Source organism: Hyla sarda, chromosome 6, assembly GCF_029499605.1.
Source record: "Hyla sarda isolate aHylSar1 chromosome 6, aHylSar1.hap1, whole genome shotgun sequence".
Classification (NCBI taxonomy): domain Eukaryota; kingdom Metazoa; phylum Chordata; class Amphibia; order Anura; family Hylidae; genus Hyla; species Hyla sarda.
Genome location: NC_079194.1, coordinates 87,111,982 through 87,139,289, shown reverse-complemented (window position 1 = coordinate 87,139,289; position 27,308 = coordinate 87,111,982). Strand labels below are relative to the sequence as shown.

Genomic DNA, 27,308 nt, shown 5'->3' with positions numbered 1-27,308 from the left:
GGGAGATAGGGACATTATGTCACAATTGATGGGCAATTCACTGGCAAGATGCGCAGTCAATGTCAGGTCAAGTTACTTAAGATAAAAAAAATACACACACATCCCCAGGCTTTCAATGCGCTCGCAAGTTACACAATAGGGAATTTGTTTTTCAGATGTATCAAAGACTGGAGATTTACAGAGAAATATAGAAAAAAAATTATTAAATACTGCAGTTTAACCCATGATTATCTCCACATGTAGAGCTGAGCATACAAGCTAAGGCCCTGGTCACACAGGCATTAATCGACAACTCAAAATAGAAACAAGGTGGACCATGTTCTGTGGAAACAGTCCATCAGGATTTGTTGGTATCTGAAAAAGGGGTACTTCAGTGGAAACCATTTAATCAACTGGTGCTAGAAAGTTAAAGATTTGTAATTACTTCCATTAAAAAATCTTAATCCTTCCAGTACTTATCATCTGCTGTATACTACAGAGGAAGTTCTTTTTTTTTAAACTTATTTTCTGTCTGACCACAGTGCTCTCTCCTGACACCTCTGTCCATGTCAGGAACTGTCCAGAGCAGGAGAGGTTTGCTAGTGGGATTTGCTCCTACTCTGGACAGTTCCTGACATGGACAGAGGTGTCAACAGAGAGCACTGTGGTCAGACAGAAAATAAATTCCAAAAGAAAGGAACTTCCTCTGGAGCATACAGCAGCTGATAATTACTGAAAGGATTAGGATTTTTAAAATAAGTAATTTACAAATATTTTTAACTTTATGGCACCAGTTGATGTTTTCCACTGGAGTACCCATTTAAAGCTCTATTATGAATGGAAAACTAGAGTAGAGCAAGAATTTATTCAAAAATATTTTCTTAACAAAGTTATCAATGATACATTACTTGACATCCTGTTATTATGTCTATGGGTTAATATAGGAATTTTGATAATATTGTTGAATAATTAAGTAATTTGTTTTTCTATAGTATATCCAGATATTGCTCTAAACACTCTCTAAACCCATCCTATTTCTGCCCTTGGGGCATGCTTACTCACCAACATTTGAATACCAAAATTGTAAACAATATTTCCTTAAAGAGGTACTCTTGCCCCTAGACATCTTATTCCCTATCCAAGGATAGGGGATATGATGTCTGATCCCGGGGGTACCGCTGCTGGGGACCCCTGCAATCTTTCCTGCAGCCCCTAGTCATCTGCAGCACGGAGCCAAAGCTTGCTCCGTGCCCGATTACTCACAATATAGAGGCTGGAGGTCCGTGACGTCACGGCCCGGCCCCCTCTTGACATTACACCCCACCCTTTAATACAAGTCTATGGGAGGGGGTGTGACAACCATCACGCCCCCTCCCATAGACTTGCATTAAAGGGGTGGGGTGTGATATCACGTCATGAACCCCCGGCCCCTGAATCCAGAGTCATCAGGCACGGAACAAGTTTCGGCTAAGTGCTGCAGATGACTAGGGACTGTAGGAGAGATTGCGGGGGTCCCCAGCGGTGGGACCCCCACAATCAGACATCTTATCCCCTATCCTTGAATAGGGGATAAGATGTCTAAGGGTAGAGTACCCCTTTAAGACAAAAAATGGGATGGCAAAAATGGTACAGAGTTATATTAAGTTGTTGGCCCTCATACTTTCCTCATATAAAGTTGTAGTCCCCCATACTGTCCACATATATATAGTTGTAGGCTTCTATACTTTCCTCATATAAAGTTGTAGGCCCCAATATTGCCCCATATATAGTTGTGGGCCACTATACTGCCCTATGTATAGTTGTAGGCCCCCTCTTCTCAATGCATCTTTGTGTAGTAGTAGGTAGGCAACCCCCACAAACATACTGCCCCCAACATCCCAGCAACACTGCCCTGCTGCTTTGGTGCTCCATTTCTCCTCCAGTCCGGGGTCAGGACCTACTGCTATGGCTGGGCTGGAGAAGCAGTGGAGCACTGAATCTAACATGATCGGTAATTTAGTTAATATCCTGGTGCCCACTGTAGGATTTATGCCAGAGTCCAGACTCAAGCTATCCTGACATCTTCTAATGTTCTTCTGCTCCACTCCTCATTGCGCGATGTCAAGAGGGTCACTCGTCACAAGTACTGACTGCAACTACTCACTGACTGACTCAATATATAGACAGCTATACATTCTGTGGGGAGTCTGAAGAAAGAATGATCAGGTTCATTCTTTCTACGGACACAGGAATAAAAATGTCCACACCAGAAACATGCGGAAATTCTACCCTGTGCATAGCACAGCAGAATCTTATTGGATTCAATGGGACTCTGCTGCAGTGGAATCCCTGTGCAGAATTCCAATGCCAAACTATGCATGAAAATGCTGGCGTGTGAACATAGCCTAATACTTTCGAATTTCACACCTACAGACCCATATGAGGGCTTGTTTAATGACATCACTCATTCTAACATCAAATCTACGGTGAAGCAGTAAAAAATTATTTGTGGAGAAAAAGTTTTAAAAAAAAAACTCTATCATGCTACTTTTTGTGGAATTCCTTTTTACGCAGTGAAACTTTATGATCACTTTTTTTTATTGGTGTTTTGGTATTTTTGTTATATTTACATGATTGACTGTGTGGTTATATTTAAATAGTTTGGACATTTATGCCGACGGCGAGACCAAGTATGTTTATTTTTAAACAAAAAAAATATGGAAACACAAACGTTCTAATGGGTCTGTGAGTGATAGGTGCCTATGGTGCAGCCTGGTATAGTATGGTGCCTTGCTAAGCATACAAATATGACAAATCAAAGTATTAATGTATAAGCTGGCGCATATAAATAGGAATAACACTTAGATGAAAAATAAAATGTATTTATTAGATGTTGTATTTCTGTGCACAATCATGACCAGATATGAGGTATGAGACCTTTTTGCTGATTGGTTCGGGATGACTGAAACACAAAAATAAAAGGTAGATGGACGGGAGAAAGAAAATTAGATTACATTATTATAAGTTGTATACCTGTAGAGTATGCTACCTAAAGTGCTTGGATGCCACCAATGCTCCTGTGTGGGGATTCGTTGGTATCCTACCCTGGTTTCATATCTTTCATTGATAAAAGTAAATGCAAAGTAGGCACTGGGAACCGATATTTTCCTATGTGTTAGAATGGTTTCTCTGATATTTATGTATAGAGAATGTAATTATACACACAGTTCGGCACGCTCTTCAGGAAATGAGATGCAGATAATCCTCTAAAAGAACCTGATAATGTTACCTGTGGGCCTCCGTGATGATTTCAATTTGCCGATTCTTCGTCTGATGCTTCTGTGTGCAATCCTAACCCTTCAGGCTTAAATTCAGTAGCTGGTATACTTGCTGTAGGTCCGTTGATGGTTTTTTTCTGGGAGAGGGACGGGAGACTGCCCCGGCTGGTGGCTGCTCTACCGCACCTGGTCCCGCTGATAAGAGAGCTGGTAAGCTGACTGACTAGGATTGCGCACGGAAGCATCAGACGAAGGATCGGCAACTTGAAATCATCATGGAAGCCCACAGGTACCATTATCAGGTTCTTTTAGAGGATTATCTGCATCTCATTTACTGAAGATCGTGCCAAACTCTGTGTATAATTATATTCTCTATACATAGATATCAGAGAAACCTTTCTAACACATAGGAAAAAATGGGTTCCCAGTACCTACTTTGCATTTACTATTACCAATGAAAGATATGGATCTTATGAAAACAGGGTAGGATACCAACCACTGAATCTTTTGTCAACTATCTGGATGTCGATTTTGTATCACTATTTATGGAATATACTATTGTTTTTTTAGACAGGCATTTTGCACTTTATCTATTAGAAACTACCTCAGGGCGGATCCCCACACATGGGCATTGATGGCACTCAAGCACTTTAGGTAGGTCTACACACTACGGGACCTAGCATACTCTACATGCTAGTATACAATTTATAGTAATTTAATAAAATTTTCTTTCACCCGTCCATCTACCTTTTATTATTGTGTTTCAGTCATCCTGAACCAATCAGCAATAAGATCGTACCTCATATCGGGTCAGGATTGTGCACAGAAATACTGTATAACATCTAATAAATTCATTTTATTTTTCATCTGAGTGTAAGTCCTATTTATATGTTTATTTTTGTTTACATTATTTATTTAAAAAAATTGGAAAAAGAGGGTGATTCATACTTTTATTATCAAGGGGCTTATTTACATTTATTATAATTTTTTGGACATTTTATTCACTATTTTTAAGTTCCCATAGGGGACTATTACATACAATATTGTGGTGACCAGCTGATTGTCATGACAACAAAGTGTTTGTCTTTACCAGCTTGACAGAAGAGGACTTTTGTTTTAAAGATAAAAATCCTCTAAAAATAAGGTGTTCCAAAAACAGATTTTTTTTATTTTCCTGAAAAAACGCTCTATTGAAAACTGTTATCATTTGTGTATGGCTTTCACAAAATAAATGAATGCATTTTTAATTTTTGTATACAATTAGTCTCTTACCTCTTTGTTGTTTCTGTCTGCTTGCACTAAAGTCCCATTCAGACAGGGTTCTACATATTGAATTTCTTCATTATACTGTAAAAAGAGACGATAAAAGACAGTAAATACAATAGATGGAAAAACTTGATGGACTGCAAGTATAATCTATACAAAATTGTATTACAGCATAACAATACTGATGATTTTAGCCTGTGGGAATGTTACAGATTTTATTAGTGATTATTAGTGAATAGAGAATACAACCATGCTGTAATGGATTTATCCGCCTCTGCATCTGGCAAAAGAGTTACTTTCTCTAGTATTTGACAGTTGAAACACTCATTGTCATGACAATGCCTGGGCCAATCAGAGGGCATGGACGTAGAGCCAATTACATCCGGACTTCTGCATCCACACCCTCCTCAGGGGAGCTATATACACTATATTTTACCCTGTCTGTGTTTGTGGTCTTTACCCATCCCTAGCATTCTGTTTTGTATCGCCTGCTGATCTGACCTCTGTCTATGACTTGACTATCCCTTTGCCTGTACTTTTAAAGCCCTCTAGGTTTCTCACTTGGCTTATTTCTGATTGACCCTTTGTTTGGTGTTTTGGTACCTTTTTGCCCAACCATTGCTGACTGGGACTGCCTGACCAATCTTGACGCCCCTACACTTAGTCCAGCACAGGGACCGACGCCCGGTTGTCGACACCGTTGTTTATATCGGATCATCCAAGTAGGTAGGGAGAGTGGTTTGGGTTAGCATCAGGGCTGCACTGCTCCCTACCTCATACTAGTGATGAGCGCCATTGTCCATATTCGAATTCGCGATATTTCGTGAATATATTGACGAATATTCGTCCTATATTCGCGAATTTAGCATTTTCATTATATTCACATATGTGAATATTCACATATTCGAGGAAGAAAACAGTGAGGGACAACTTTACTATGGGTTGCTAGGGATGTTGTTGATAACCTCTGACAAGTGTATTTGCATCATTCTAATTGGCCCACAAGTGAAAAGAAGGAATATGCGAATATTCGAACATGCGAATATGAGCATATGCGAATATTCACATAGGCGAATATGCGCATATGCGGGAAAAAAGCGAATATTCGCAATTTCGAATTTATAGTGCTATATTCGCAATATTCGCAAATTCGCGAGTATGCGATATTCGCAATTAAAATTTGAATTGCGAATATTCGTGAGCAAAACTACCTCAGACATAACACGTACTTGTTCCCTAGTAGTGGAGGCAGGTAATCAGTCTTGTGCTGGTTGAGGCTTTAGGTTGGTTTTACACATAGACACTATTTCATGGTATACTCCTATGCTATCTAAATAAAATGTATGTAAAAATATCTGCTTATTTCTTTATGGAATCTAAGATACAATGTATAACTGCTATATAGAGCCATATAGAGCTGAGCCCGTATTCTGCTGGTTGTTACTGGAATTAATGAATACTTCTGCTAAGCTTCTTGTGATTTAATTTTTTTCCACACAAGACTAATATTAAATGGCTGGTGCTAAAATGTTTCTTACCAAATTGTACATAAGCATTTTATAGACATTCTACCATCAGTTGTTACTAGAACATGAGAGCTCAGGACCGGCTATAAAAAAAATGTGTTGTTTTACAAAGTCATTAGTGGATAAGTGAAGTATTAAAAGAAGTTTTCTAAGATTTTTTGATGGTCTATCTGCAGGATAAGCCATCAATTGTTGATCATCGGGGTTAGGCCCCTTTCACACCAGTAATAACGGACGTTATTTTGTGACAGGAGAAAGAACGGAAGAAATAGTGCATGCACTATTTCTCCCGCTATTTTCTCCCGTCACAAAATAAAGTCCCTTATTAATAACGGGCTATGACGGGTTGGAACGGATAATGTAAAAATCACATAGACTATGATGAGATTTTGTAACGGCTGTATGGGATTTTGTAACGGCCGTTTAACGGTCGATTTTCAGGGTTTTCATAACGGAACATTTTAACGGATCTTTAACCCCTTAACCCCTTAATCACGCAGGGCGTAAGTATACGTCCTGGTGAGGTCCGGATCATGTGGTCGCAGCCAGGGACCCACCCGCAATGGCGGACATCCACGATCCCGTGGATGTCCACCATTAAACCCTCAGATGCTGTGATCAATGCAGATCACGGCATCTGCAGCATCAGGTCATTAAAATGGATGATCGGATCGCCCGTAGCGCTGCCGCGGCGATCCGATCATCCAGCACGGCAGACGGAGGTCCCCTCACCTGGCTCCGCTGCCTTCCCGGCGTCTTCTGCTCTGATCTTGCCTTCGTCCTTTGGGGGGGTTTAACCTGGAACAGTTTTTCTCCATATTTTTTGTATGGGCCATTTATATACTTATATACGTTTATCATATCCCCCCTTAAACGTCTCTTCTCAAGACTAAACAATTGTAACTCCTTTAATCGCTCCTCATAGCTAAGATGTTCCATGCCCCATATTAGTTTAGTTGCACGTCTCTGCACCCTTTGCAGCTCCGCAGTGTCCCTTTTATGGACAGGCAACCAAAACTGAACAGCATATTCCAGGTGGGGCCGTACCAATGCTTTATAAAGGGGGAGTATTATGTCCCTGTCCCTTGAGTCCATACCTCTTTTGATACATGACAATATCCTGCTGGCTTTGGAAGCAGCAGCCTGACATTGCATGCTATTCTGTAGTCTGTGATCTACAAGTAGACCCAGATCCTTCTCTACCAGTGACTCTGCCAGTTTATTCCCCCCTAAGACATACGACGCATGCATGTTATTAGTACCCAGATGCATAACTTTACATTTATCCACATTGAACCTCATTTGCCAAGTGGATGCCCAGACACTTAGTCTATCCAAGTCATCTTGTAACTTATGCACATCCTCTATAGACTGTACTGTGCTACAAAGCTTGGTGTCATGTGCAAAGATAGAAACATATGTTACAATGTTTTAATTGTTGGGAAAAAATAAAATTGGGCTGCTGTGGCTTTTGCACCATAAATATGTGTCTGTCTTTAATAGATGGGGATTGTTGGTTAAAGGCAGTTGGAGTGCTTAGACCAGGCAGCTGGACACAGAGCACAATATTTTTGCACAGAAATGTATTCTTACTGCAGCAATTAACCCCTTAGTCACTGTGAACAGCATTGTATTACAGAGAGGGGCAGAGAGCTGTGTGTTGCCTTAGCTGCAGAAACATTTTCAGAGGAGGGAGCAGTCATTTTTTATGGCAAATCTGTGTCTTTGTTCCACAACAACTGGCCTGCTGGTTATACTACTCTGTAGAGATGACGCGAATTGTTCGCCGGCGAACAGTACCCGCCGAATTTAGCATGTTCGCGTTCGCATCTCCGGGCGAGCATATGTGAAGCTCGATCCACCCCCTATACTTTAACATTGCAGTAAACTTTGACCCTGTGAGTCAGAGTCAGCAGACACATTACAACCAATCAGCAGCAGTCCCTCCCTTCCAGACCCTCCTACCTCTTGCACGGGCGCCATTTTACCCTCATTCAGCATGCTGCAGGCTTAGAAAGTGGAGGGTCAGAGAAGCTGCTCCTGCTGTATAGGGAAAGCGATAGCTAGGTTGCTGCTAGGTGGTGTATTCAGGGTCCAGTTTACTTCCAAAGCACCAGTGTAATATCTGCTTTAAGGACAGCACCCAAAAAAGCCCTTTTTAGGGCTGAAAGATATCAGTCCGTGTGTCTTGCAACAGCTGGAGGCACCCTGGTTGGGAGGGAACCGCTAGTTAAAAGGGGTACTCGTACTCCAGTATAATCCGTGTGTTTTGCAACAGCTGGAAGCACCCTGGTTGGGGACCACTGCATGAAAGGGGAACTCTGCTGGCCAGCTTTTTTTCTTTAAAGCAACTAACTACTACAGTATTCAAAGGGCTGAAATATATCAGTCTGTGTGTTTTGCAACAGCTTGAGGCAACCTGGTTGGGGACCACTGCTTAAAAGCTTTTTTGCTCATTGTCACACTAATGCAAATCACATTTGGCGTGACAGTTGTGTGACAGTTGTGCAAATAAAAAAAATAAAAAACTTTTTTGGCTGTTAAATAAAACCAGTCGTCACTGTCAGTTCACGTCACAGTTGCCAGTTTTTTTGCCTGCAGGGCAAATTGTGTCACCCTAGTGTAAATCACATTAGGTGTGACAGTTGTGCAAATTAAAAAACAAAAACCTTTTTTGGCTGTTAAATAAAACCAGTCGTCACTGTCAGTTCACGTCACAGTTGCCAGTTTTTTTGCCTGCAGGGCAAATTGTGTCACCCTAGTGTAAATCACATTAGGTGTGACAGTTGTGCAAATTAAAAAAAAAAAAAACCTTTTGTGGCTTTTAAATAAAACCAGTCGTCACTGTTAGTTCACATCACAGTTGCCAGTTTTTTTTGCCTGCAGGGCAAATTGTGTCACCCTAGTGCAAATCACATTAGGTGTGACAGTTGTGCAAATTTAACCAGGCAGAGGAAGGCTACCCCGCAGGGGCCGTCGTTATGCTGGGATTCCCTTTGGCCCTAGAATGGCCAGTGTTCAGAGGCCACAAACCCTGAACCCCCAAAGTTCTGAGGACTTAGTTGACTGGCTATCACAAGACACCCAATCTACTACAGCTTCCGCTCGGAACCTTGACGCACCATCCTTCTCCTCCTCTAGCTTAGCTTCGGGCACCTCTCATGCTACCACTTTCCCGCCTGCCGCCACCACCAACACTAGCACCACAGCAGCTTTACTTGATCCGTTAGAGGAGTTATTTACACATCAGTTTGAAGACATGAGTGATGCGCAACCATTATTGCCAGAGGATGTAGTTAACAGGGATATGTCTCAGTCAGGCAGCATTACACACATGGACGTACGGTGTGATGAGGATGTTGTACCCGCTGCTGCTTCCTTTCTTGAGGTGTCAGATAGCTGTGAAGGTGTTGATGATGACGATGTGTCCGTGGATGCCACGTGGGTGCCCGCTAGAAGAGAAGAAGAGGGGGAAAGTTCAGATGGGGAGACAGAGAGGAGGAGGAGAAGAGTTGGAAGCAGGGGGAGGTCGTTGCAAGGAGCTAGTGGCACAGTCAGACAGCATGCATCGGCACCCGGGGTCAGCCAGACGGGATGCCAATCAATGCATGCTGTTGCCACCACCAGAATGCCGTCATCGCAGAGCTCAGCAGTGTGGCATTTTTTTTGTGTGTCTGCCTCTGACAACAGAGAGGCCATTTGCAACCTGTGCCAGAAGAAACTGAGTCGTGGGAAGTCCAACACCCACCTAGTCACAACTGCTTTGCGAAGGCGCATGATGTCACATCACAAATGCCTATGGGATCAACACGTCAGTACAAGCAGTACACAAAGTCAAAGCCGCCATCCTCCTCCTGGTCCAGCATCTTCAGCCAGGTCAACCACTGCTGCCCTCCTTGCCCCCTCTCAACCATCCGCTTCTCCGTCTCTCGCCTTGAGCAGTTCCTGCTCATCTGCCCACAGTCAGGTGTCTGTCAAGGAGATGTTTGAGCACAAGAAGCCAATGTCTCAAAGTCACCCCCTAGCCCGGCGTCTGACAGCTGGCTTGTCGGAACTGCTAGTCTGCCAGCTTTTACCATACAAGCTGGTGGAGTCTGAGGCCTTTAAAAAATTTGTAGCCATTGGGACATCGCAGTGGAAGGTACCCGGACGAATTTTTTTTCACAAAAGGCAATCCCTAACCTTTACTCCATTGTGCAAAAGGAAATTATGGCATGTCTGGCACACAGTGTAGGGGCAAGGGCCCATCTGACCACTGATACCTGGTCTGCAAAGCATGGTCAGGGCAGGTATATCACCTACACTGCACATTGGGAAAACCTGGTGACGGCTGCCAAGCATGGAATGCGTGGCTCTGCAGAGGAGTTGGTGACACCACCACGACTTGCAGGCAGGCCTGCTGCCACCTCCTCTACTCCTCCTACTCCATCCTCTTTCATAACCTCCTTGGCCGAGTCCTCTTCCACTGCTGCGTCTTGCTCCACATCACCGGCACCCCCCAAACTCCCCAGGTGCTATTCCACATCCCGGATACGGCAGTGTCACGCCATTTTGGGGTTGACTTGCCTCAAAGCAGAGAGTCGCACCAGCGCTCCTGTCGGCCCTGAACGCACAGGTGGACCAGTGGTTGACTCCGCACCAACTGGAGATCGGCAAGGGGTTTTGTGACAACGGAACAAATTTGTTGGCGGCATTGAGGTTGGGCAAGTTGACACATGTGCCGTGCATGGCACATGTGTGTAATCTGATTGTACAACGCTTTGTGCTCAAGTACCCAGGCTTACAGGATGTCCTGAAGCAGTCCAGGAAGGTGTGTGGCCATTTCAGGCGTTCCTACACGGCCATGGCGCACTTGTCAGATATCCAGCGGCGAAACAACATGCCAGTGAGGTGCTTGATTTGCGACAGCCCGACACATTGGAATTCAACACTCCTAATGTTCGACCGCCTGCTCCAACAAGAAAAAGCCGTCAACGAATATTTGTATGACTGGGGTGCTAGGACATCATCTGCGGAGCTGGGAATTTTTTTGCCACGTTATTGGAGGCTCATGCGCAATATCTGTAGGCTCATGCGTCCTTTTGAGGAGGTGACAAACCTGGTCAGTCGCACCAAAGGCACCATCAGCGACATCATACCGTTTGTTTTCTTCCCGGAGCGTGCCCTGCGAAGAGTGCTGGATCAGGCAGTAGATGAGCGTGAAGAGGAAGAGTTGTGGACACCATCACCACCAGAAACAGCCTTATCAGCATCGCTTGCTGGACCTGCGGCAATGCTGGAAGAGGACTGTGAGGAAGAGGAGTCAGAGGAGGAATGTGGCTTTGAAGAGGAGGAGGAAGACCAACCACAACAGGCATCCCAGGGTGCTCCTTGTCACCTATCTGGTTCCCGTGGTGTTGTACGTGGCTGGGGGCAAGAAGCTGATACCTTCCCTGACATCACTGAGGACGAGGAACGGGACATGAGTAGCACGGCATCCAACCTTGTGCAAATGGGGTCTTTTATGCTGTCGTGCCTGTGGAGAGACCCTTTTATTTTGAAAAGGATTTCTTAGTGTTTTTCACCGTCCTGCATTATAGAGTCTTCTGGACGTTATGATAATTTAAACTTGAATTTTCAAGAGTACTAACCATTACACAAAGGAACGCTTGTTGCGTGTGATTATTTAACTTAAATTTTCAAAAGTAAAATACAGAGAGGTAAGAACTCTGTTTCTTTATTTGATGAAAAATTTTATTTAGAAAATAATTTCTTTGTCTGTTTCTCCGTCCTGCATTATAGAGTCTTCTGGACTCTTGGATATGCGCTTGTTCTTATATTTCAGCCATGTGTATATGCCTAATTTTTCTGGCCTCTGGGGCTGCACTTTTTCTGCTGCTGCAATTTTTTTGGCCGCTGCTTTCATCTTGATTTGATGAAAAAAATTATTTTGAAAAGGATTTCTCTGTGATTTTCACCGTCCTGCATCATAGAGTCTTCTGGACTTTCTGATAATTTAAACTTCAATTTTCCAGAGTACTAACCATTACACCAAGGAACGCTTGCTGCATGTAATTTTTTAACTTAAATTTCCCAAAAAAATATTTTCTAAATTTTTATTTAGAAAATAATTTCTTTGTGCGTTTCTCCATCCTGCATTATAGAGTCTTCTGGACTCTTGGATATGCGCTTGTTCTTATATTTCAGCCATGTGTATATGCCTAATTTTTCTGGCCTCTGGGGCTGCACTTTTTCTGCTGCTGCTATTTTTTTGGCCGCTGCTTTCATCTTGATTTGATGAAAAAATTTATTTTGAAAAGGATTTCTCTGTGATTTTCACCGTCCTGCATCATAGAGTCTTCTGGACTTTCTGATAATTTAAACTTCAATTTTCCAGAGTACTAACCATTACACCAAGGAACGCTTGCTGCATGTAATTTTTTAACTTAAATTTCCCAAAAAAATATTTTCTAAATTTTTATTTAGAAAATAATTTCTTTGTGCGTTTCTCCATCCTGCATTATAGAGTCTTCTGGACTCTTGGATATGCGCTTGTTCTTATTTTTCAGCCATGTGTACAGGCCTAATTTTTCTGGTGCTGCACTTTTTATGCTGCCGCAATTTTTCTGGGCGCTGCTACAGCTGCGGCTGCAACAATACCAAATTATTGTCTCCTCATGCTTCAGCCACATATAGGTTATGCCATTTAGCCACTATAGGGTCTCCTCATAATTCAGCCACCTCCAGGCTGTGTGATTCAGCCAATATATGGTTTACTGATGCTGCTGGGCCTGGGCCTGGACCTAAAAAAATTTATTGTAGCACTAGCTACCATAAATCCTCTATTAAAATTTCTAAATTAATCTATTAATCTTAATGATTGTGAAGCCCTAGTGTCTACTCATGCTGCAGCCATTCAGCCACTATATCATCTCCTCACGCTTCAGCCACATCCAAGCTGTGTCATTCAGCCACTATATGGTCTCCTTATGCTGCCATCACCTCCACTCTGTGTCATTAAGCCACTATAAGGTCTCCTCATGCTGCCAACTCCTCCACGCTGTGTCATTCAGCCACTATATGGTATCCTCATGCTGCCGCCAACTCCAGGCTGTGTCATTCAGCCACTAAATGGTCTCCTCATGCTGCCAACACCTCCATGCTGTGTCATTCAGCCACTATATGGTCTCCTCATACTGATGCCACCTCCAGGCTCTGTCATTGTGCTGCTCTGCGGCAGTGATTCTAATAGCGATGCCTGTAATCTGCATGTCACACTGAATAACAGTATTATTTCACTACCCCCGCACACTCCATGGGGGAGATATATCATTGCTTTGAGAGCATTTTTTTTCTCTATGTTTAGGCGCAGTTCAGGCGCAAGCAGCATATTTTGAGACTTTTATGCGCCTTTTGATATAGACAGTTCTATTAATTTTGCCTACCCATAGAACTTTTTCTTTTTGACCATGCAGTGGTCGCGTATTTATCATTTGCGACTTTTGTTAAAAGTTGCTATTTTGTGCGCAAAGGTATTTTTTTTTTGGCGCAAAGCTACACCACCTACCAGTAGGTGTGAGAATAATTTCTACCTTCCACAATTCAACCTTTAACCTCTTGTGGATGACAGTGTCCCTCTCCCCTTCAGGAGCTGAGCACGGGTCATAGCTGGGTGGTCCTGGCAGCTATCTGCCACCAGGACCCATCTCTAACGCCAGACATCACCGATCTCGGTAATGCCCGGCTTTAACCCCTTAGACACCGCAATTAAATTTGATTGGAGCATCTAAAATGCAAGTAAAAATGTCCCGGCAGCTCTGTGAAAGTAAGTAAAAACACCTAACCTGACAAATTCAGGACCCAGGAAAGTGTCTACATCCCTCCCTCACAAGTGTCTAGAAATAGTGTATGTGGAAGAACTTTTCCCACCACAGTAGAGCTACACAAAATTTATCATCCTCCTGCACCTCCTTGATAAATGAGATGCACGCTAGTCAAACCCACACCTAAATAAACGTGGGAAAATAGCTCTACCGTAGACATTCTTTGATAAATCTGGGCCCATATGCATGTTAGAACAAAGCAAAGTGCTCTACACCCCTATTGAGGCTCTCTGTAGGCCAGAAATAGACATGTTTAATATAGATTCTACGTGGATAAATTCGACAAATTTTTCTGGAAAATTCGGCGAATCGCCCAAGTAAGATTTTTCAAAAGTTCGCTCATCTCTACTTCTAAGGTAAACTATTAGCATTTTCTTATAAGGGTAGCCTAGTCAAAAAATGTATACCCTATCCACAAGATAACCCCCTGTGATCTCCAGAATGTGGTCCTAGCTCTCCACATGTCCTGGTGCTGCATACTCTACATCATTCAATAATTTCTATGGGAGCACCAGAGATACCCAAAGGCTCTCAGGTATCTCCAGCACTCCTATAGTAATTAATGGAAATTAATGGTACTGTCCGCAGCTTCAGAATGCGTGGAGAGTCGCAGCCCCATTATTGACCCTTTCTCTCTATCCTGTAGATAGGGGTTGTCTGTAAAACCCCTTTAATTGTTTACATCATCATGTTAACATTTACCCACACCTGTCTATTAGTTTTTCCTCAATTGTATATTGAAAATACCATAATACATTATAATAAAACAGGAGTCTAAAAAAATGGTGGCCTCCACAGCTGCACTTTGAACTTAAGGATTTTGAACACAAATATTCTACTTCTCTTTGGCCATTTTCCCATTGAACGCATGACCTCCACTGCTCCCAATCCATTGTCCCAACTCTGTACAGATGGTGGAGTTAACACTTGTGTCCTATAATATAACTCAGTACTGCAATTTACTGCATGATTTGATGTTTTAGTTCAAAGGAACTGGGGAATATGTCTCTTTCATGTTCTGTCGCTGTTTGTCATGCACTGTTGATCTCACCTTATGCAATACAAGAGTGGTCCATTAATCATCAAGCTTTATTCCTGTACCCTGTGTGATAGAGAGAAGAAAAACCTCCACCAAGAGACCAACGTAACAACATTTTTCTCTGTGGCTTTTCTTTGAGAGCCGACATTATAAAAATTCAGATTTTCCCATCATCCTTGGAAAATTATTGCTCTTAAATGGAAGCAATTTTTCCTAAACATCCTATATCTTGAATGTGGTACCTGAAGAGGGCAGATTCCATTATCTGTAATCCCTTCTGAAATAAGGTATCATAGCTAAAGAGTCCTTTACTAAAGCTTATAATACAAGTTCAATCAATATACATGAAGCCTTTAAATGGTACTTTATATTGAAGTAGTGGATCTTTAGACTTTGTGTGCAGATCCAAGCGGTGGAGGACAGAGAAAAAATTTGGGAGTTGGTCTGAGATTGATACACACAGACATTTCTTCAAAGAAATAGCAGGATCAGATAGGTGCTAAATGGATATGCACAAGTAGATAAGTAGAAGAGGGTTTATTGTCCAGAATGCAATGCATTTAGCATTCCCAGCTGCTTTGTCATGCAACAAAACTGAGACAGACAGCTAGGGGCCCATGTGCAAGAATGGAGCCAGAGCTCTCTAACTGGTCTCAGAGTACTCTCTTTAAAGGGTTATTCCAGGATTTTTATTTGACTATGCTACAGGGGTTGTAAAGTTAGTGTAGTTCATAATATAGGGGGAGATTTATCAAAACCTGCGCAAAAGAAAAATACCCCAGTTGCCCATAGCAACCAATCAGATCGCTTCTTTCATTTTACAGAGGCCTTGTTAAAAATGAAAGAAGCGATCTGATTGGTTGCTATGGGCAAATGGGCAACTTTTCCTCTGGACAGGTTTTGATAAATCTCCCTCATAGTGTCTGTACATGTGTGTGACCGTTTTCTCACAATTCTTCTGTGATTTTAACCCCAATATTTATTATTAACAGCATAAAAAAATGACTGTTGTCTCAGATTTTTCCCAGGTTGCAATGCGGCCGAGACCGGACTCACTAGTCAGCTGATGACAGGGAGCCTGTCTGCTTCAATGGGTGGAGGGATCGCTTGGTGGGAGAGAGATCAATCTGCAACTAATGCAACAGCTGTAGGCACCCTGATAGAAAACCACAGGTCTTTTGAATGGATACAGCTCATTTATGTTTCAATGAGTGGGGTGGCTGATGTGTGGGAGGGAGGAAAATGAAATTATGGGACTTATAGTCAAAAAAAGAAAACTGAAACAGGAAATACCAGTTCACAAAAAACTATCCACAGTGTTATGGTATTCTCACAACATAGCCATTTAGTCCCAAGACAAGTGCAAACCCTTCCTAAGCATGTCCATTACTGTCTTGCAGGAACATACTAAAATCACTTTATGGTGGATAACCCCTTTAAGAAATCACTCATCTATAAGCCAATTTTTCTGATGGGTAGTAATTAATCTGTAATTGTAAGCCATATAATTAATTGGTTCAGTCCTTAACCTGTAATCTAGATTGGGGGGGGGGGGGGGGAGAACATTATTGTTTTTCTTTTAAAGAAGCATTGGTTTACACTGGTTTCACATATAACCACCCCTGGAACTGGTACAAATTTTACCCTAGGGCCTGGGAGCTTTCAGCTACACTTATGGGGACATAACTGAAGGATCACTGCATCTGGGTCCCTTTCTTTGCACCAAGATGTTCTTACTCAGTGCTTTCCTGTGTCTTTTGATAACATCATTAGATATAAGTCTTAAAATGAGTTGTCCAGAGGAGTGTTTTATTTTCTAATTGTGCTCAGGGTGGCAAAAAAATTTAATAAAAACACACATACTCCCCAGCAGCAGACAGTATTCCCTTCCATTGCCGATGATGTTGATCCTGCTTTCTCAGGACACACAGGAAATGCCCATTCAGCAAGTCACTGACCTCAGTGGTGACCCACCTCAACTAGGGATTGGCTGAGTGGGCTTTTCTATGCAACAGAAGGAAGAAAATAAAACTCTGACAAGTGGGACTGGACCATTATAATGGCACCTGCAGAGGATCAGCAGCAGAATGTGTATTATAATTTTTTCTGCCATCCTCCCTGAGCATGTTAAGACTAAATTATTTTTCTAGCCAATCCTTTTAAATGTTTTCAGTGATTAGTTAGTTATATCTTCCCCAGGAAAAGCTGCATGACAACTTATATGGCTGTCGATACACGCTGTAGCTGCCCACAACATTTTAATATCAAGACATACAAACATAGGTCTTTAAAAAAAATTTAGTTTGTGTTCTACAGTGTCTTTTATCTGTAAAGTCCATCAGAAAAGAAACTTTCTGACACGTTTCTAATCAGCCTTTTTTTTTTATAAAAACCTATAAAGAGATTTTTTTTTTTTTGCCATAATAAGTACAAAGCAAGAATAAAAAAAATCTTCTGAAAGACTTTCAAACCATACAGTCGAATGGCAGATAAGCTCCGGACAAGGGTAGAAAAAGAAACATCGTGAATTTTGTTCTGCATATTTCTAGTACATCTCTGATGTATTTGATCAGTTGTATAGATTTTTTCGTTAAAATGGGTAATAAATAGTTGTTACGGGCAACATGGGCACTGTTCTCTGGGACAGTATTATACATGAGACCCATTATTTCTGTAGTGACTTGTCTGAATCTGATAATTATTATAATCAGTTGCCTCATTTGGCTCTTTAGCCACCTTAATTAGCAAGATAAGTAATTGCTAGAACCCAAACAACATATTTCATAGAAATTCTGATGATTAGCTTTGTTACAGAAATAAAATAAATGTAGGAGATACAACGTTCTCATTGTAATTATGTCTTTCACTAATAATGCTCTGTGTAATTACGCACTGGATAATTAAAGATTAATAAGGGAGATATTTGACCTGACTACGCATTTCCAGTATCTGAGGCTCATAGTTTGTTCAGAAGGGGGAGATTTGTATAACATAGTTTGCAGATTGAATGAAAGCTGTTCAATTGTATATATATATATATATATATATATATATATATATACTTCCCCATAGTGCATGGATTTCATAAATAATTAAATAATAGTGTATTCTCAGAAACAAGGACATAGCAAAATGACAATTACATGAAATGGTCGGGAAATAATAAATAAAGACTTCAATTCACCAGCCCTTTATGAAACCTTTTACATAAGCGCTGCATTTTATTGCTGCACAATGTCCTCCCTCCATTATGGGCCACAAGAACAAACCATATTATTTCTTTACTGTTTCATTGTCACATTTCACAAGCCATAATTTTTACATTTTCTAACATATAAGGGCAACTTCATGTTTACCTCTAACTCATTGATTAACTAAGATTACTTTTTGGAGGAAGTAACCCCCAGTATTGTGTCTTTACCATTGGAACGGTTGAAGTTATCACAATATTGATATTCTGTTGTTACAAAAGCACCAATAACGTATATATATATATATATATATATATATATATATATATATATATACAGAAGCAGTATGCCAGCAATCCAATATAAACGTAAAATGTATCCACCCATCTAAAAGTGACAAGAACAGCAACATTTCGACCTTCACAATGAGATCTGTTTCATGCATGCTTAAAAAAGACCTCATTGTGAAGGTCGAAACGTTGCTGTTCTTGTTACTTTTGAATGGGTAAATAAATAAGTGGGGACATATAGTCCGCCCTTATCCCCGGACTGTAAGTCCAACACAGTGGTGCTTGTTTGCTTTATTTCACTATTGTTATTTCTTTAGACATTATTTTTTTTTACTTTTAAAGGGTGCCTCTCATCAAAAAAACTTTTGATATATTATAGATTTATGTATGCAGAATAACTTTACAATTGCATGTTATTAAAAAATATGCTTCTTTCTATTTAATTTTCCACTTTGAAGAAATGACCACTAGGGGTCTCCCTACCAGTCCTGGCAGCAAGCATTTCAGACTCATGCTGGAGTCCTAAACACTACAAGCTGCCAGTCTGCTTTGTTCACAAAGGAGAACACTCAGAGCTGCCAGCCTGCTTTGTTCACAGCCTGTTTGGCTGTGAACAAAGCAGGCTGGCAGCTTTGAGTGTTTAGGACTCCAGCATGAGTCAGAAATGCTTGCTGACAGGACTGATCGGGAAAAATACAATAGAAAGAAGCATATTTTTCATTAACATGCTATTGGAAAGTTATTCAACATTCATTAATCTAAAATATATCAAAAGTTTATTTGATGAGAGGTACCCTTTAATTTTTTTTATTCCACTGTAAAACTACTATAGTGAGTTTTATTATTGCCTGTGAGTGTTTTATTAACAGATAACTTATTAGATGGGGCATATGGCAGACCTAGGGCCCTTTGATAGGCCCATGACAATGCATCAGTAGCCCAATATTGCATTGCAAAGACATCTCCTTCTGTTAAACTTGTAAGATGCCACAGTTTCAGATAGATGGCTGAGACCCAGGCTGCTGCAGCTGTATGCGAGCTTTATATTGTTGTTTTCAAATGGTTAAAGGAAAATGTCAGTCATTGATATCAGTTGAGCTTTTCTTAGCAGTCACTACGCAGGCTATTAAGCTAAAAAAAAAAGACAAATGGAAAAACCAGTGCTCGGAGACAGTTCAAAATATGATAACAGTCAAACCATAATTTAGTAGATTATCACTGAGATGAACTTACTTCACTAGGGGAGATGTGTAGGTAAAGTTACCTTTCACATCATCCCCTTCCAGGAGAGTATGACAAAATGGCCAGGAAGCCCGTGGATGAGTAGGATAGGACGCGTTTTGGAGGGCTTACAGGATCGCCTCCTTCCTCAGGCATATAACAAGACAAAGTGATAATAGCCCCCTTATATACATACCATGTCCGGGGTAGAGGCGTGTTAATTGGTTCTTTTGTTCTAATAAAATGGTAGTTTGAGGACCTGCAGATCCGGTTCTGCAGGTCACATGTTCCCGGGTCACGTGATCATAGATCACGTGATACCCAGTGGTATGCTGGTTTCCTCCTAAGGGAGGAAAGCCGGAAGTTACAGCAATGGGACCCGCGACCACGTGATGAAAATCACCACGTGATCGAGGATCACCCGCCGACCTTCCGGAATGATGCGTTCCAGAATCTCCGCTTGCGCATTGGAGGTATGCGCTCCATTGTGGAACGCATCATTCCGGAAGGTCGGCGGGTGATCCTCGATCACGTGGTGATTTTCATCACGTGGTCGCGGGTCCCATTGCCGTAACTTCCGGCTTTCCTCCCTTAGGAGGAAACCAGCATACCACTGGGTATCACGTGATCTATGATCACGTGACCCGGGAACATGTGACCTGCAGAACCGTATCTGCAGGTCCTCAAACTACCATTTTATTAGAACAAAAGAACCAATTAACACGCCTCTACCCCGGACATGGTATGTATATAAGGGGGCTATTATCAATTTGTCCTGTTATATGCCTGAGGAAGGAGGCGATCCTGTAAGCCCTCCGAAACGCGTCACAATAAATCCTATCCTACTCATCCACGGGCTTCCTGGCCATTTTGTCATACTCTCCTGGAAGGGGATGATGTGAAAGGTAACTTTACCTACACATCTCCCCTAGTGAAGTAAGTTCATCTCAGTGATAATCTACTAAATTATGGTTTGACTGTTATCATGTTTTGAACTGTCTCCGAGCGCTGGTTTTTCCATTTGTCTTTTTCTTATACACGGACCACGGTACTGTGATTCCGGCTCACCCTGCGCCCTCCCTAAAGGATGTCTATAAGACGGAGATCGTTTCAGTGTATAAGTGACAAGGGGACTCTAGGTGTTAGTGGGGGATCACTGCCCTGTGACCTCCCACATACACCGGGTGAGTACAAACCTCTTCTACTTCCAATTGCTTTTGGGATTTGAGCGCCGCCTTTTTCAGTTTTACCTATTATATTTTCTTTAGGCTATTAATCTCATAATAGGAAAATTTAATTGGAATTTTAAAGAATTTCTTATAATAGAGAGATGATGATAACTGTAGGTCACAAAATTATTCAAAGTAATTTTACAGGGCTTGGACTAGGCTTCCATATTTTCAGTGACCATAATGTAAACAGATGTGGCAGTGACAAACAGATTGGCAGCTTTCCACACTGTATGCTGCACAGTATAGTATTCTATGCATTGGCACTCACGTCACAGCTGCTAATCCATTGTGCTTTTAAGAAGCACAGCGTGCTGGTGCGCTGAGTTAAAGTGATCTACAGTAGTGCCACTGCAATAATTTTGGCGCCACTACAGTTGTACAGCATACAAAGACATGGGGGAAGATTTATCAAAACCTGTCGAGAGGAAAAGTTGCTGAGTTGCCCATAGCAACCAATCAGATTGGCCTCTGAAAAATGAAAGAAGCAATCTGATTGGTTGCTATGGGCAACTCAGAAACTTTTCCTCTGGACAGGTTTTAATAAATCTCCCCCATGGTTTTTCAATCTGTCCAAGACAAAAACTGGTATAATTAGCTTAGAGCAACCAATCAAAGCTCAACTTTCATTTTACCAAAGCTTGTTAAGATATAAAAGCTGAGCTGTAATTGGTTTCTATAGGAAAATCATTTTTGTTTTTTCTTAGATTCGTAAATCTGGGCCATTGTGTCCTTCTAATAATGTGTCAACAGTATAGGGAAGGCTTCTACCTATTCCAGCATCACTGCGCCCCAAGACATAGTGGAGGAGATTTATCAAAACCTGTGTATAGGAAGAATGATGCAGTTGCCCTATGCAACCAGTCAGATTGCCTTTTTATTGTTAACCCCTTTTTTTTGTCCCCATATGGGACTTTTACATGCAATCTTTTGATTGCAAACCCTAACCAAAGCTTTTATATATGGGCGCTCCATTACTACGAGCTGCTGAGGCTGTCTGCAGTGTTGGAGCACAGATCAGAAAAACGGAAAATGGGTAAGTGACCTCTGTCTGTCCTCTCAACAGATTGGGACCCTGCAATTTAGTTGCAGTGGTCCTGATTCACTCCCTGAACTAACTGGCATTAATTTTTACTGCATCTAGATGCCGCGATCAAAATGAATGCCCAACATCGGCCCGATCAGTAATGTACAGCATTAGCCGCGGGTCCTGGCTACTTAACATAACAGCCGGGACCCACTGGGTAGCTGACAATGGACTTAATGGGTTAAAATGCCTTTGAAGAATTACAACAGCAATCTGATTGGTTGCTATGGGCAACTGGTCAACTTTTTCTCAGGTTTTCATTAATCTCCCTGAGTATGTTGATTATGGTGTGTGGAGGAACTCAAGGGTCCTAACCTCTACACCACTGATAACTACAAGCCAGACTTTCTGTATAACATTAATGTCTAACTTTACAAATCCTCTTCTGGCTGAATGGGCCTACATTTCTACAGACACACTCCAAAATATTATAAAAAGGCTTCTTAGAAGGGTAGAGGCTGTCATAGCCTTAAAAGCGAGGGGTCTAAATTCTGTACTAACACCCATATTTTTAAAATATATGTAGAGCTTTCATAGGTGTCCTGCTCAGGGATCCACATACATTTGACCATATAGAGCATAAAATATATGTATTTGTTATTGATGGATCTAATCAATTTATTTTCTTTATTAAAATAAAAAATAAAAAAAAGAATATGCTATAGAAAAATATAAACATTTTTCCTGGCTCTTAAAAAAAGAAATTAAAGTCGACGTCAAAGTTACTCATGTTCACAAAAATAGATTTGCTACTCCATAAGTGGCTCCAAATACCACTTAGAGTCTAATTATTACAAGAATTGGACTGAAAAGGCTGCGTCTTTTGTTTTTGTTCACCAGGGGGCATGTCATGAGGATTGGGCAGGATTTTCCAAGAGCTCAACTTGTCTCTTAAACTAATAACAAGTGAACGCTGAAAGGAGAGCATTTTAAGTGCTGACATTGTTCAAGGGCCACCAGCAGGGGTCCAGGTACAACCGGTTAAAAGGAACGGGAAAAAACGTTTAAAAAAAGAAGACATAGAAACAAAAGCAACCTACTGCAATTATGTTGAAGAAGTCATCATCTCCAAGGGTGTCCAAAATAGAGGATACAGTTTGCTTTGCAATTGTCAGACGGAGGCCTTTCATGCTCCCACTTACGTCAACCAAAATCACTACATCTTTTGGGGAGGTAGCTGCCTGGATGTACCTAAATGGAAAGGTTACACAGTTGTTTCATTTCACCTTCGTCTGATGGTTCATATACCTCTAATTCTGATTTGTGAGGCACTCTACTCACCATTTACGGTTTCGGCAGTCAAATGCAATCACACCATTCTCATCTGGTTCCCATTTAATACCTTAAGAAGTAAAATCAAAGAAAAATCAATGCAATAATATATTGTAATAATTGACATATGAGCTATCTCTGCATATATAGGAGGCGTGTTTTCCAAAATCATTAGAAAGCCCAACATTAGATTTATGAACCTAAGAACCTAAGCAAACACCTCATGCAGAAGCAGCACACCAAAAGAATAATATTATCATAGTCACTCCTTATTGTAAAACATATATATTTTATTGATATGCATTAAAAAACATGATTAGACAATATAACATTTCACATAGAAGGGAGAGACTCCGCTGATTGGAGAAAAGGGCGTCACTCCGGAAAGTCCACATAACAAAGAGTCACATACATAATATAAAGTGGCTGTTGCTCATATTGCAACATCACCATGTGGAAAATCCCACTATATATAAGGTGCCAACACAGAAGAGCAGGTACATACCAATATAGTAACACAATACACAGAGGACCGCTGGAGAGGTACCACCCTATCCACATTTCGGGATGTCCTTCATCCTGCATGCAATGGAGTGCACATTGGGCTGCATATTTAGTATAATGTAAAGCACTTGCAGCTAAGTATTACATTAGAATTATTGTGTTTAATTGCCATTGGTTGTAAACTTACTCAGTATATTGCATATAGGGTGGATACCCACTAGAGGGTATGCCTTTTCGGACCACTCTAGAACTAGGGTTACCCAAATTAATGGAATTTTCTAAGTGTATTTAACTGTCTGTCTGTATATAGTCTTTATATGTATTTATGTATAATAGAAAGTATTTTTGACTATGATAATATAATTCTGTTGGTGCGCTGCTTTTGCATGATGTGTTTGCTTGTCTCTTAGGTTCATTGTTGTGGTTTAGATACCTCTTGCTAGCACTCTCATATTAAATTATCAGTACATATTTTGGCTGAGCCCCATCATTTCGTGTGGACGCGGAAATTCCGCCGTGTGCACAGAGCAGCAGAATCCCGTTGATTTCACAAAGACTCTGCTGCAGTGTAATCTCTGTGTTAATATAGGCTTTGGGTCCATTAACACGGGCTGATGAGCTTTATAAATGAGAACCAATCTCTTTTCCAGAGTGTTACGAACCGGAACGGGCTTCAGTGCAGTCTGCTCCTTCCAGGTCCAAAGGCACCAGCATCATGTGGTGACTCTTCAGAATTACACAGAGCGGTGCACAGTTGAGTGACAGCTCCTGATGTATAGTTTTGGTAAATTGCCCCCTCAAAGTACACCCAGCAAATTGCAGATTGGGAGATACAACCTAAATTTCAAATCTCTTAAAGCTATTCAGAGGCAAACATTTGCCTTCAATTTACAGTCTGGGAGATCAAGACTCCCATTGTTCCCAATGAAACTTAGCTGTGGGTTTGCTATAATATGCAAAAGTCAAATTTTACCTTGAAGAAATGTTTGTACAAATAGCCTCATATCAAAATTGTTCTAGAGAAGACTAGTAGAAATCTTATTTCTGGTATAGTCTACAAAGCTGAAACAATGGATATGATTGGTTGCCTTGGACAATAAGTCACAGTTTTCCAAATGTCACTTTTCCTCTTGGACCAAAGACCATCTCAGACAAAAATGTCAATTGTTTCTGTCAATCCACAAAAGTATATAACATAATGGAGATCTAGCAAAAAAAATCTGTTAATTCCCATTTATTAAATGGAAAATTCCATACCTGGATATTGGCGAAAAAATCCTTTTGCACTTCCAAAATATTGCCATATTAGGGAAGGGTCACGGTCAAAGTTATCAACAAACACCTTATTTAAAGACTCTGACCAATAGATTCCATTCACTATTTCAGGATCTGGAAGAAAAGAAGACACAAATCATCACTAAAAATGAATGAACCTTAAGGATGACAATCAATAGTTAAAGAAGGCAGTTATATAAATGTATATGAAAAAAAAAACTGTGGCATAAATAATACAGTAACTGTATATGGATTGTATTGGAGTATGAAGTAGACATTGTATGGTTGAATTACTTGGAGAAAACAGTGAGCCTTCATAATGACTGACTTTATTTCAGAGTTGTTTTTTACACTTACTGTACCTCTCTACCTGTGATCACTTTAGACATGTATTTGCCAGTTATAGCAGCATTGCATTGTTATATGATTTCCGTACGTTTGCTAAGAATTGCTATGGAACATAGTTCTGAGGTACATAGATACAATATAAGCTTAGAATTATTGAGAAACAATAGCCTGATAGATACTGATATGCTGTTTTTGTTAGTTTTTTGTACATTTGCGTAATCATATTTGCATTCCTAGGCCGTGCAGCAGCATTGTAACCACTGGAGGGCACCAATGCTTAGCTCTCAGCGAGCCTCAGCAAACAAGCATTATGCATATGTAAATATGTTTATGATAATAAAGTTCACTTTTATGACATACTTTTGCATGATATAATTATTTGCCAAAATATTCTTGCTTGCACATTTTCCTTATTTAAAATTTTAAGAGGTTCTGCAGCTAAAATGAGCAAACAATAAGTCAAAAATGTAAGCAAAGTGAATTCAATGTGATGGCTGTTTGCAGTTCCTGCCCCAGTAAACATCTAGAGCACTTGCAGAACATGAAAAAGAAGTCTTCAAAAGACTATTTTGGGGGTTCCTCTTATGCCTACAAAATAGCTCTCAAGGCATTCACTATAAAGACCTCTGAAGGCGTCCTGTAGTATCTGGCTTCACAACATTAGCAGCAGCTTCTTAAAGGGGTACTCTGGTGTTAAAAAAAAAATATATTTTAATCAACTGGTGCCAGAAAGTTAAACAGATTTGTAAATTACTTCTATTAAAAAATATTAATCCTTCCAGTACTTATAAGCTGCTGTATTCTACAGAGGAAGTTCTTTTCCTTTTGAATTTATTTTCTGTCTGGCCACAGTGCTCTCTGCTGACACCACTGTCCATATCAGCAACTGTCCAGAGCAGGAAAGGTTTGCTATGTGGATTTTCCCCTGCTCTGGACAGTCCCTGACATAGACAGAGGTGTCAGTAGAGAGCACTGTGGTCAGACAGAAAATAAATTAAAAAAGAAAAGAACTTCCTGTGGAGCATACAGCAGCTGATAAGTACTGGAAGGATTAAGATTTTTAAACAGAAGTAATTTATAAATCTGTTTAACTTTCTGGCACCAGTTGATTTAAAAAAAAATTGTTTTCCACCACAATACCCCTTTAAAGTCTTGCAAGTTGTGAGGTGAGGTCTCCATGGTTTGGACTTCTTCCAACACATCTCACAGATGCTCAAATGGATTGCGATCTGAGGAATCTGGAGGCCCTTTTTGCACCTTCAATTCTTTGTCAATGGTTCCTCAAACCATTTCTGTGCAATTTTTGCAGAGTGGCTGGGCCACTGCTGTTAGGGATACTTTTTTTCACCAGGTAAATAATGCACCTACATCTGGTTATTCAGATGATGTAAACAATGGGATTCATCAGACCTTGTCCCCTTTTCCGTTCATCCATGTTTCAGTTCTGATGCATATGGCCATTGGTGGACAGAGGTCAGCAGGGCCCTTGTGACAAGTCTGTAGCTACAAAGCACCAAACACAGTGGCCCAGATTTATCAAACTGTGTGAGAGAAAAAGTGGAGTGATTTCCCCACAGCAACCAATCACAGCTCAGCTTTCACTTTACCTCAGATCGTTAGCAGAGCTGTGATTGGTTGCTGTGGAAAAATCACTCCACTTTTTCTCTCACACACTTTGATAAATCTGGGCCAATAAGCTGAGATGTACTGTGTGTTCTGCAGTTTATGCAACAGTAGTTGTTCTATGGGATCAGTCCAGTTCAGCTATCTCTTGCTCTCTGTTTGCATCAATGGGCCTTGGACACCCATAATTCAGTTGTCAGTTGTCCTTCCTTTGATATGTACTGACCTCTGTATACAAACCAAGTCCTGCCATTTTGAAGATGCTTTGACACAGTCATTTAACTATCACCATTTGGCCCTTATCAAAGTTGTTCAGATCCTTACACTTGCCCATTTATC

The 27,308-nt window shown here is 40.9% G+C and overlaps 1 protein-coding gene across 1 annotated transcript in view; it reads right to left on the bottom strand.

The window, feature by feature from the left end:
• Positions 1–27,308, bottom strand: part of CACNA2D3 (calcium voltage-gated channel auxiliary subunit alpha2delta 3) — a 1,201,789-nt gene that overhangs the window by 621,631 nt on the left and 552,850 nt on the right. The window contains exons 6-9 of the mRNA XM_056524384.1: positions 24,981–25,112; positions 23,229–23,289; positions 22,988–23,138; positions 4,509–4,583 (exon numbers count right to left, since the gene is read on the bottom strand). Of these exons, the coding sequence (XP_056380359.1) occupies positions 4,509–4,583; positions 22,988–23,138; positions 23,229–23,289; positions 24,981–25,112 (419 nt within the window). The remainder of the gene's footprint in view (positions 1–4,508; positions 4,584–22,987; positions 23,139–23,228; positions 23,290–24,980; positions 25,113–27,308) is intronic.